The 13,228-nt window shown below is 40.4% G+C and overlaps 1 protein-coding gene across 6 annotated transcripts in view; it reads left to right on the top strand.

Moving 5' to 3' along the window:
• Positions 1 to 13,228, top strand: part of gria4a (glutamate receptor, ionotropic, AMPA 4a) — an 86,054-nt gene that overhangs the window by 33,064 nt on the left and 39,762 nt on the right. For all 6 annotated transcript variants that reach the window (XM_044031689.1, XM_044031688.1, XM_044031691.1 and 3 more), the window contains exons 3-7: positions 5,815 to 6,054; positions 8,686 to 8,738; positions 9,011 to 9,142; positions 11,098 to 11,151; positions 11,694 to 11,852. In XM_044031689.1, coding sequence (XP_043887624.1) covers positions 5,815 to 6,054; positions 8,686 to 8,738; positions 9,011 to 9,142; positions 11,098 to 11,151; positions 11,694 to 11,852 — 638 coding nt within the window. The remainder of the gene's footprint in view (positions 1 to 5,814; positions 6,055 to 8,685; positions 8,739 to 9,010; positions 9,143 to 11,097; positions 11,152 to 11,693; positions 11,853 to 13,228) is intronic.

Here is a 13,228-nt window from a genome sequence, read left to right as displayed (position 1 = left end):
TTATCAAGGCTAAAAATAATTGTCCCTATTTACCAAGGAATGGGTGAAATTGATGTGGTTGCATAGATTGTTTCAGATCTAATATGAAATATGTTATTGGAAAAACAAATAATTTCAGTCATTTCATCATTTGTGTTTGCTTGGCCACTGCCTCTGTATTATCAATATGATATTTGGTAAAATTCCCTTCTTACCTTCTCTTACCCATATATATTTTTTTTTATCTTTTGTTCCATTGTGCCGTAATCCATGTTATAAAATAGGAACAAATATGAAATCCATACAGAGTCTTAGGTCTCTGCCAGATATTGATCCCCAGAGTTTGTGTACATAATGCTTCTCTTTAGATGGTGTGCAGGTGCCATTGTCATATGACACTTTTGTTTCAGTTCCTCTCAAAAGAAATCCTTCATGCGGGTGTGTTTCCATGGAGCACACTCATCGTAACCAACGTTCTAAAGTATGAAGCAAGAGCCGGAAACAGCATTTACCGCAGTTTTGTGGTGGACAAAATTGAATTCATATTCAGAAAGCCTTTGTTGTGAGTTTTACTGTAGTGCTTTAAGTCCTTAGCTACAATTTTACATCGTTTAAAAGCCCCATTTACTGTGCTGTCCCTGCTCTACTGCTAAACTCCATCCTTGATCTTTCATCTGTCTTTACAAATCCACTGGTTTGAAAAGCAGAGAGTAGCTATCAAACTCTCAAGAAAAATAGGCAGCCGGTGAGCAAGTACCATCCACCCTAGTAAGAGCTGAAATTACTGAAGCAGAGCGAGAGAGCTCTCCATTTATCTCCAGTGAATGTTCAACAAACTACAGCTTCTCAGAAACCCAAGAGTGGCTGAATATGAAGCGCCCACCCCCCCCACCAAACTTTATGGGAAGATCATGCAGTGTCAGCAATTTTATTTATCTAACTCTCCTCTTTCACGCCTCTGTCAACTGTGATTGTGAACAATTTGAAACACCCAATTTTATACATAGAACTGGGTTAAAATCAGTCAAATCTTTTGATTTTCAAAGCCTTGAAAGAAGCCTTTTGTGTTCTTTAGGCAGGGATCTTGCTCAAATGTTTCTACAGCAGCCCAGACTGACAAACCAGCCATACTAATAATGAATAAATAATGAATCATTTCTGGTACATGCAGGCCACCATAGTTCTCTGACGTGCATGGGAAAGGGAAGGGTGAGCAGAGGAGCATGTTTGTGACTGGATATTTAAGCTTGCTTTATGGTTTAATGCCAATTTTTGTATTTATTTATTTTATCCCAAGAGGTCAAATTAATTAAGACAGGGTCAGTAAAATGTGTGTGCAACCTGTTACAACTTCAGCTTTAATGAATGTGGTTTACATTTGTTGTTAGACGTACAAAGACTGACATAAATGTTTTTGGCGGCCTCAGGGAGAACTGATTAATTTTTGCCATTTGGACCAAATGTGCCAGATATGTCACAGATAATTTGTCATTCATGACAGATAGATTAATTGGTGAAAAACTCAGCATCTGTCCCTGCATCCTTTGCCTCTTGTAGCTCCGTGCAGTGACTCAAATATGGTCCAATATTCACTCATTTCTGCTATCTGACTTGGCCACTTTCTCATCCTCGGTTCCTTTGATAATGATCTTTTCGGTTTCTTTGCTGTCCTGATGTTCTCACTGAGAATACTAAGCTCGATTTTTCTTACAGCAAGCGGCTAACTCAGTACACCAGAGTTATTGGGAAACATTATGTTTGAAAACCACTGTGGCAATGACAGACACACAATTCTCCCTATTATTAGTTTCTGTACCATTTAATGATGATCAGTGATCCCACTGATACCAGTTTGAGTGTATTATCAAACTACTTGGCTTTTATTTTAGCATCCTGGACGGTATTTGTTTCATGGTGCATTTGGACAAATCAGTCTGACAAGTTAATTTACTCATTTTCAGAATCAGCAAAATCAAATCAGGCCAATTATGGTTTTAAGAAGCTGACCATCCTCCTGGAAGTCTGTCTTTGAATCGGTTGTTCATAGAGTTCAGTGTTCATGCTGGTGTTTTTTAAATAAGTGCAAAACTGTGTCTCCTCAGAAATAGTCGAAAACGAGTGTCATTTGTGTACCATCGCCATTTAATCTTGTTGCTACAACAGTAATGATAAATGAAACAATAATTGAAATCATTTTCCCATAAGCCTAAGGAAAGGTTATTGTAATTAAGAGCAAAATGTGCCCACATTGCAGTACTCTGGCCCTGCATACATTTGTTCTTGCAAAGGGAATACAATATGTTTGTAAGCCAAATGCTGCAAAGCTTTTAGTCCAGCAGCCCAATTACAATGAAACATTAAAATAATAGTAATAGTATTTTAGCATGTTTTTAGGAATTCCACTGTAAAGTATCTGTCTGACTTTTTAACTTTTTGAAAATATAATTCAGACTTTTTGTAAATCTGTTTTTTCACTTTTGTTCACTCTGCTAGCGGAGAGATACTTGAGCAAGGGCGACCTGGTTCTGTTACTGCTGGACTAGTAAGTGTATATAGATTGACACATCCTATCTACAGTACACCTAGTGTGTTTCAGCTTGCTGTGTGTCAGCCCGTGTTATTAAAATCACCTCGTCCTCTCCTTCATCTCGTTCATAAATCAAGTGATTCAAACAGCTGTGCATGCAGTAAGCAATAGGTTATACTAATAAGCCGGATTGAAAACGCAAACTACATAAAATAAAAGCACTCGTTCCTTTGTCATGTTTTACGGGGTTAGTTTTCATTTATAATGTCTTGAAAAATAAAACAGCGTTATCATCCATCCATGCATCTTTTACTGCTTTATCCTCCACATGAGGGTCACGGGGGGTTGCTGTGCCAATCTCAGCCGACATAGGGTGATAGGGGTTGTATAATATGCTCTAACATAGGCTACTGTACCTGGTCTGAATACATGGTTGTTTCTACATTATAAGTCTCAGTATCAGATGTGCATTTCCCTCTGCCACATTAGAACCTGTTACCAGTATTAATGCTGTGGCAGACGTGTCATGTTACTTTTTATGTATGTTCTTGTTATTGTTCCCCTATATGTTCATATTATGCGACCACAGGGAAGCACATTGTGAGAAGATATTGCGCACTGAGAGACAAAGTGATATGGACATGATTAAGATGCCTTTCTAAATGCACACGTGCAAAGGGAATAAATCAGATCGAGGCAGAGAGCTGCCGAGGAAGATGTAGACTGGATAAACTATGTGCAACACTGCAGAGTAATCTGTATGAGGAAAGATGGGTTTTATAAACGGGCAAGCAATTAAGAACCCGAAAAAAAATTGTGCATGAAAAGTCAAACATATTGAGATGCTGGGAAAAACAAGTGAGGGGAGTAATGAAAGCGAGAGGTAAAGAACGTCCCAGGAGACCTATTGTGTCCGATGCTTTTACTGTGGTGATGATGCACCATGCCGTTGGTCCTCTCCTCTCATTAAAATTTTATGAAGCAAGCTTAGCATATGTTTTATTACAATGACGCCACTGCCTGGCACATTCCAACCTTGCGGCGAGGTGGTGTTGGTGAAGTGGGCTGCAGCCAAACATGCCCATTGGGTCATTCATTAGAAAGTGATACATGGAACAAAAAGTCTGAGAGGCAAAGTCAGAATTAGAATGACATACATGAGATTATTTGATTATTTGATTATTGAATATTATTACATGGAATATTTCCATTAGTTTTGGTGAAAAATACAAATTGCAAAAAGGTGATGTCGCAAACTGCATCTAGGCTTTAAAAGTGTTTTAAAAGGTCAAATAAAAGCAAGTTAGCACTGAATGTTTGTCTCTTTTTTTTTGTCTTCTGCTGTTTTTTTTTATTTTTTGCCGGGTGATAACAACTAATTAATTCAAATCGAGGGAACTGTATTTGCAGTGACACTGTTGTCAAAGAAATGCAATTGTATTTTGATTTTCATTTGTCCTTAGACAGTTTAATGACACAATTTCCCAGAGCCATTTTTCTCCGGAAAGCTGCCATCATAAATGCCAAGTATGATTTTCCCTGCATGTTTCAATTTTAATATCTGCCCCTGCTTTCTATTTGCTACACATCTTGTCATCCCCTTGTTACTTTGGTTGTGGGTGATTCTTTCCCTAACTTCTGAGCACTTAATTACAATGTCAGCTTCAACGACTGGGCATAAACATCATGTATATTAGACTGAGTTAAATATAGCACCTGTCATTATGTAGTTTGTCACACACACACAGGCTCATCTCTATAGCCATCTTTCTGTCTCTTCTCTGTTTGTGTGCTTTCAAGTATCAAATAAAACCTGCAAAATGCAGTAAAAAGAAAATCATCTCGGAGGACACTGAGTACATTGACTTTGAGGACACCGTGACTCAGCTTCTTCTTCTGAATGACGCATGCTAAGTGCATAGTATGCTAGTACTCTGAATTGAAGACATTTAGCTCCTGTCATAATCAAAGACTAAATCCCTGCCTTATTGCCTCCTGGGTGCAAAGGCCTCAACTCTGTTTAATTGCCACAAGCCAAACCATCTAAGCTGCATCTCCCTCAGTGTTTAGCCCCTCTGAGGCTTACGGCTGACAATGGAATTACTCTGACTCCCATGGGAGAGGGAGTAAGAGAAAGATGCTGCAGTCCTAGCAGGAGAGAAGAAGGATGCAAAAAGGGAAAAGGAAAGGATGAATGCAGCTGTCTGTCCCGAAAATGAGAAGAGAGAGGAAAAGGCACGAGATGACACAAATCACAAGGAGGTCAGAAAAGAAAAGGTTACATGGTGAAGACCGGCTGTTGCCAAAAGCGAAGCCTGCAGTTTGCCTGTCTAAATGTTTACTCCACTGTGAGATATTACATGCAGGCTGAACGGGGCAATATGACTCCGGATATAGAGCTGCAGGTTTGAAACACTGTCTGTCTGAAAGAATGGATGTAACTATATGAGAAGAGGGTGAGGTGGGGCTGGACGGTGACACTTTTAGTCACTTTACTTGTTTAATTCTTGGAAAAATTGTGTGTTTTTGCGTTCATGTACAGTACGAGAACAAATATATATCTTTTTTTTTTTATGTTCAAACACAGTTTTGGATGACTGACAAACCAAACCAGGTTTTGCAGGAGCAAGATAGCGGAGGATGTCAGTGCCTCTTTGTCACACATGAAAGCTTTGGGGTATTTGAAGACTGAGTTGCGTCGATGTAGTGGAAAAGATTTCACATTTGATGAAAGCGCTTGATGATGTGTGATGTGTGTGTGTGTACAAGGTTCTTAAATATGCTTAATTCTGATCTGGTGGATTTTTGATTACCAGCAGCTTGGCTGATCTCGACATGTGCATGGAAATGATGTGGTCTCATGCTTCATAGCCATATGTATATGTATGTAGAGAAGGATGTGGGGCTTTTTTTTGTTTATTTTTCAGGGAAAGAAATTAACCAATATATGGCATAGATTGTTCTTTTTCCTGTAGAAGTTTTTGGTAAATGAATCATCCTTATGAAGGTTCACACACACCACATAGAGAGTGGTGCTTGTGGAGTTTTAATTGGGAGTTAGCTGACTCATGCTGAGGCTGTAGCTTAATAAAATGGTTGACAAAATTCGACAGAGTAAATACATTTTTCTCATTGTTCTACCAACTTACTTGCTCCGTTTGTACCATTTGTTTTTGCAGAAAAGGCTTTGAAAGCAAAGTTTGTGTGTTCCCTATTAACTTTCGTTCAATCTCCTTCTCTCCTCCTTCCACTCTGATCCCTCTATCTGCAACTCCATCTCTCCTTTCCCTCGCATGTCCTTGCAACAGTCTGTTCTCAGTATTCAAGGGGAGTCTTTGCCATCTTCGGCCTTTACGACAAGCGCTCGGTGAACACGCTGACGTCGTTCTGTGGGGCCCTGCACATCAGCCTTGTGACCCCCAGCTTTCCCACTGAAGGCGAGGGCCAGTTCACCCTGCAGCTGCGACCGTCCATCAGAGGGGCTTTGCTGTCACTGTTGGACCATTATGACTGGAGTCGATTTGTCTTCCTCTATGACACAGACCGAGGTAAATCTATGCTTTAAAAAGACTTGCGTTTGCAATTTGGTTGCTTTTCATGTATTCCATTTTTTGTAAGGAGTTCTGGAAGACATGTCTTCACTGAGTAGTGTAAACATCCAAGGAAATCAACAACCCAGTAAGTATTAAATTTGGACTTCAAAACTAATTGGCTCTTAAGTGGAACAAACCGTTGTTTTTCAACAGGGGTCTGAGATTGAGGAGAGTTGAAGTTTATGTGAATTTTAAATGATAGCGGCTTTGTTGTAACCAAAACCTCCCTTGTTGTTTTTTTTTAAGAAAAGGACAAAGTGGGGTTTGTGAAAATAATGTAAAAGAGGCTGTAAGTCAGTGGTTTATTCTATTCTACTCAGTGTAACAGAACTGTTCCTGAAGTATTCATGAACTCCACTGGGAACGAGAGATAACTGAAAAGACTTTCAGACCCCAAGCTGAGAGCCCAAAGTCAAATCAGTTATGGAAGATGGAAATAGATTTCCAAATTAGTTTGGTTCACAACACTTTTTGAATGAAGAATTCGCCTTTAATTTGGATTCATTTTGGAAAGGCACATGGAGAACAGCGTTACAATACCATCGATTTGTTATCATCTTGTTAAAAGGCTGTTTCACAAATTTAGCCCAGTTTTCGTGTGGATAAAGTTCTGTACAAAAACGACACCTGTGAAGCTGCACTGTGTCGATGTAAAGATACAGCAGCAGAAACGAGGCTGTATAACATGTTACTTTGTTTTGCCTCTTGTTATGTTTGCCTGGCTTTTTAATCGCTCCATGAACCATGTGAAGCAGACACAGCTGATGCATCAACCCCACAGCCACTATTTGTCATGTATCTCTTCCACTCTATCTTTCTCCGTTTTGCTCTCTCACAGAAATGCAGACACACAAACAGAGACAAATTCTCTGCCACAGGGAGAGAAACAGAGGTCAAACATGACGCGGCATCCCCAGACCCCTGAAAAGTGGCGTATTAGAGAATCAGTGTGTTGCGCCATATACTGTATGTGTGTTTGGGTGTGAGTGTGTCATTGTGTGTGTCTGTGCTTTCTCTGCCTTCCTCTGGTCCAGGTTGTCTGGGTTAGAACCCAGGGGAAGAAGAGGGGAAAGAGAGAGTTAGCAGGAGAGACAGGTAAGGTGAGTCGAGCTGGTGGAACTGCCAAAAAGAGAAAAAAGCAGAAGAGACAAGTACAAAATGAAGAGAGGAGGAGACACGCAAGGTGGCAGAGGAAGAGGCTGAAAGAGGAGATTGGGGATGTAGATAGGAGGCAGTGGAGGGAGACAGGGGAAGATTACAGAAAAGGCACAAAGGGGGGGAAGCAAGAGAACTGACAGGATCATAAGCCTCTGGGTGTACATATAGCAGGGTGAGGAGGGGTGATGTTTGAGAGAATGGGGAAAGTATGAGGAAATGGAGCAAAGGATGGATGCATAGAGTTTGGGCTGTGTTCACCCATGACTTGGCCAAGGCAAGACCCTTCATTATAGGCTCCCATCAGGCCCTGCTGCCGGTAATGTGCTAGAAAATGGGCAGTAACATTGTGATCTTTTTTTACGCTCCAGATACACGCATGCACACACACACACACACACACACACACACACACACACACACACACACACAGCATGTATGTGCATTTCTTAAACAAATGCATGTACACATGGTGCAAACAAAACACAACACCTTACTGAGATGTTCAACCCTTGACACGAATACAATGATTTAGGCATCGTTTACAACCGGTTCAAGAGTAAATGCACAATGTCACAACATACTGCACATGAGGACAGATGTCTTTGTCAAACACAATACAACAGACATTCACGTTCATACACATGGTGATAACTGAGGCTTCAGATGTACATTTCGCTTCAATTGAACCAATAAATAGCCCCTACACAAACACAGAAAATAGAGGGCAAAGGTTAATACGGTTTGAGGTATTGTATACACAATACGTGACTCGGTTTACATCACTGTCTTTATTGCAGACATTTGCTCTGTGAGGTTTGTAATTTTCCTTGTGCGTGGCTCTGACTTCAAGCTAACTCTGACGATTTATTTTTACTCACAATTTGTATGTGATACAGACTACATAAGAGGTGTGTCCATATTATAAACACATTATCTGGGTAGGATTTAGTTAATTTTCATTCTCGTCATTTCTACACTTGGTTTGACCCATGTTGAAAGCTGGTCAATTGTGCACATTCTAATCACAAAAGAATCCATTCAAATCATCAGATATAACACTAAGAGCTTGAAGCTCTACTCGTTATTCTGTAGAAAGTTCCTTTCTCTGTATTGTTCCAGCCTATAAAGCTGTCTTTGTTCTCAGATGAGTTGCACTAGAGTCAAAGTTCACTACTAAAAAAGACACAATGCGAAGATCAATTTAAATTAAAATGTCACTTGAAATGATTTCTCTTTCAATTAAACTCACAGCCAGTTTTGTCTGCTCATTCCTTTTGTCCGTAAGAGCTCCGTAGGTGACAGTCAGAGGAGCGTCTGCAAAAGTTTAAATTATAATCAGTCAGTGTCTCAAGTACCTGCTCCACTAAAATCTCTCTCTCTCTCTCTCTCTCTTTTTGTCTTTGTCCCTCTATTTCCTCTGTGTTGTAGGTTATGCAATACTGCAGGCAATTATGGAGAGAGCGGGACAGAATGGATGGCAGGTCAGGACACTCCCTATCATACACACTTTTTTTGGTACCAGGCCAAACAACAAGCATGGAACACTCATGATTACTTCAGGCATACATATGTACTTTGTAATTACACACACACACACACACACTTTGGTTTCTTTGCAGGAGCAAACGTTAGTTAACTTGCTTGTGGTTTATTTGCCTCATGTCTTACCTTACTTTTACATGGTGTTTCATAGCAGATGCACATTTCCCGCTCGTGTCAATGTACAGAAATGTGTACATATACGTTATCATAGGTGAGTGCAATCTGTGTGGAGAGTTTCAATGAGGCAGCGTATCGTCGGCTGCTCGAGGACCTGGACCGACGTCAAGAGAGGAAATATGTCATCGATCTGGAGCCTGAGCGACTACAGAACATCCTAGAACAGGTAACGTTGTTGATTAGATTACCTTGGCACACAACATGAACCGTGCAGCTACAACTGACAGTATTAGAGCACAGTGGTAAACAAATCGACAGGTATCAGACGGTAAACTCACCTTACGTCCACATAGACCACCGATTTTAAAGACACAATGATGACATGGGAGTAATAAGTCAAAGAATGACCAGTAATTTTACTTACATATTTTATATTGCTGTATTTATACTTTTATTTAGGTGAGAATCTGAATGAAACTTAAAAAGAAAACATCTTGGAAGGTGAATCTATTTGACATAAACATGCATGTTTACATGGGGCCTAATATGTCTATCATATTAAATTAGATTTAGATTAGATTACGAATATCTTGCTACCAATAAAAGACAAAATAAACACCACAGCTTTATAAATGATGGGAGATAAAAGATGGGAAGTAGGCTTGCATGAAGTGTTTTTACAGACTGTGCTGTTCACTCACAAAGACACGGAGCTAAAGAGGAGTGAAGAACAGTGTAAAACCAGACGTGACAACCTGCAGCAGGAACTGGGTCAGCGAGAGCTAATGTTCTTACTTCTTACTAAACAAATAAGTTGAACTGAAATCGGCCGTAAAAAAGATGTGCATCCAGCTGGAGCTGTTGCACTTTGATGCAGCTCCGTTACATTACTAGAGAGAGGGCAGCGATTACATCACTAACCTGAGTTTAATAGCAATTAACATCTCACGAAGAGGTTCAACCACACCACACTGAGACATTAAACCACATCGTTCAGAACAGGCTGTGGTAAGTAATGAAAACGAGAGTCTGTGAGAGGATTTAAAACAATTAGAGTCAGGATTACATCACATATTATTATAGAATGCACCTGTTTTTTTGTTGTTGTTTTTACTGTCTGTCTGCCTGCTGTCTGCCCCAGTCAGCTCAGTACAACAGCACTCCTTATGCTTTCTGACATCTGTGAAGCAAACACAGTTTGAGATTTCCCCTGGAGACATTGAATGAAAAATGTGACTTCACAAACAGACACATCAGAGTGGGACACACAGTGTAGGGCTGCACCACCACACCACCACACCACCACACTGTCCACTAAGATACAGATTTTAAGCCTACACACACACACACACACACAAAAGCTTATCCTGACACCTTATGCTTGTCCAAGTTCATTAGAGAATTTCTATTGCTTGATGATTAAGTCTTGAGCTCTGTCAGATGCTGCAGCGTGCACGCGTGTGTGTGCCTGTGTGGCCTGTGACTCAGGTTCCTGTCAAACTCAATGACCAGCAGTTACACACAGATTGACATCAAAAAATCTGGTCTATAGTCAAAAATGTGTTCCCAAAAGGCTGGTTTGGGCTGACACACACATATTTATACAAATCATGCAAAACAAAAAAAAAATTATAACACTGGTACACACAGAACTACACAAACTCACACTATTAACAGCATCCCAGAGACAGACTGACATACTGTTTCTCAATTGGCTTCTCTGGCGTGTGTGAACAGACAAACGGACACACACAGTCTCCCATCATGGTGGGCTGTGTAGTGTCTCTATTGGCTAGTCTCCCTGCTTTGAGACAGATACTGCTTTGTTTGTGTGCCCCACCAGCTGCAATCTATGTGTGTGTGTGTGTGTGTGTGTGTGTACACCAGTGTAGAGACAGGAGGTAGCAAACTTTAAAATGAAATGTATTAAGTAGGTTTATGCGCCACGTTAATACAACTGCATGTTTCAAATTTACCCCATCCCATTGTACAGATTAAATGATGACCAAAAAAAGATTACTGACTTCAGTGTTTGAGCAGAATAAGAAGTTTGATTTCTCCATGCTGGCAAATTATAGGTCAAGGCAGTTTGCTAGGATTGTCTTTACCATGTCTGATCTTAACAGTTAAGTTTTTAAGTTTTTAATCATCTCTTTCTCTCCCTGTTTACTTTATTTCCAGGCTGTCAGTGTGGGGAAACATGTTAAAGGTTTCCATTACATCGTAGCAAACCTGGTAAGAACTCTTAATGTCATTGCTTTTAGCTATTACTTTGATCTACGTTTGTTACTGTGCTTTAACATGCAGAAATATATTTGATTTTACCTTAAAAAACTTAAAACTTTTAACCTTAAAAATAAAATGAAAGAAAAACTTAAAGGTAAATAAAAGGCTCCGGAGTCATTTGTGGAAACAACAAATTGTGTTTGCCAGTCCCACAACAGTCACAGCTGTAGAACTCGCTGTCAGAACCCATGGCAGTAAATGATCTCTGGTATGGTTCAAAAAAAAGGAAAAAAAAAGCTCAGGTCAAGCGACACAGAGCTTTTAGCAGTTACCCAGTACAACCTTCACATGTCTTTACACTCTGGCTCTGGTCCTCTAACAAATTGATCCCTCTTCACAACTACTTTACTGTGAAGTGACACTACATGTGGAACTCACTCCACATTAAGTACGGGTGCAAATGAGTATGATCAGTATATGAACTTTCGCGGAATCCTCCAGAGGATTAGGTCACACATTTCTGTTCCCTTAATTCTGTCTTTCTTTCACAGGGATTTAAGGACATATCTTTGGAGAGGTTCATGCATGGAGGCGCAAACGTGACTGGTTTCCAGCTGGTGGACTTCAGCAAGCCCATAGTCATTAAACTGATGCAGCGCTGGAACAAACTGGATCAGAGGGAGTACCCTGGATCTGACACCCCACCGAAGGTAGTAAAACATGTCCTTAAATACTAACTGTATATTTACAGATGAGACTATCACTGGCCCTGCCATGTCCCTCCCACTGTCACACAAGTTTGTCCCTATTTAATCTCTCTGCCCTTCGTTCCTTTCTGTCTGTCCGTTTCCCTCTTTCCCTTATCCACACTGCAGCTGATTTGAGAATATATTAACTGGAAATATGTCCACCTACCTATTAAAAATACATCGCTATGCAGCCTTTTTCCCTTGCTCCCTGGCTCATGCTCACATGCAGTCAGTTGCACACATACACGTAGTGTAGAAAAATATGAACGGTGGCGTGGTATGTTGTGGTCATAGTCCTTCGTCATTAGCATGTCATTTTTCACCCAGGGACTTGTGGTAATGAACTAATTAACATTCTTAGACTGGCCTGATGAAATCTCACGCACATGCCGGCTGCATTAATTGTCCCTTAATGTTGACTTAACATTTGCTGTGTATACTGAGGTGTAGTCTTATGAGGCATGTTTTTGATATAAACAAGACCCCGTGAACACTGTACAAGGCACGACAAGCTATGTGTGAGTATTTTCTGTCACGTAAATACCTTTGGTATAGCACTTTCCACTGTTCCCCCACAAAGAATTGTACAAAGGATTTTGGCCTTCCCCAACCATGTGATCTAACAGAACGACAGAAAACCAGATATCTCTAGTGTCAACAGATGTCTTTAAATTCTTCTAGGCTAATTGGTGCTATGTAAAAACTGTGCTCAGTTAGCCTTGGGCCAATTCACACCCTCAGGCTAAGTAGAACTAATAACGTCCAGTGTGAAAAGCACTAATGGGACTTGTCCCTTCTTGCACCGAAGACTGGAGTTTGAGCGAGCTGCTTTTAGTCATCAATCAAAACGGCTCGACCCAGTGATTCTAGACTTGTGTTCCCTGAAATGAGCTCTTGTGTGCAAGAGATTTTGCTGAAATGTAATGAAAATGATCAGTGAGCTGGCAAAGTAATATTTCAACTTCATCAAAATACACAGTGCTTGTGATCACACATACTGTATCTTCTCTCTGACTTTTTCCGGATCAAAACCCTAGTGCGTATTTGTGTTGCCAGAGGAATGTATTTACAACATTTGTTAACTGCATTTATTAACTAACATGACAACCTTTATCGATATTTGGCCATGAGTAAAACATGTATTGCTTGCTAGACTGGTGCAAATCTCACTCACTCACTCACTCATCTTCTATTGCTTTATCCTCCACATTAGGGCATGAGGGGGCACTTGCGGCGTTCTCAGTTTACATAGGGCGAAAGACAGGGTACACCCTGGACATGTCACTGATCCATTACAGGGCCACATATAGAGACAAACAACCACACAACCATATGTA

Source organism: Solea senegalensis, linkage group LG8 (genome assembly GCF_019176455.1).
Source record: "Solea senegalensis isolate Sse05_10M linkage group LG8, IFAPA_SoseM_1, whole genome shotgun sequence".
Classification (NCBI taxonomy): domain Eukaryota; kingdom Metazoa; phylum Chordata; class Actinopteri; order Pleuronectiformes; family Soleidae; genus Solea; species Solea senegalensis.
Note: the sequence above shows the minus strand (reverse complement) of the source record. Positions and strands in the feature narration are given on the sequence as shown.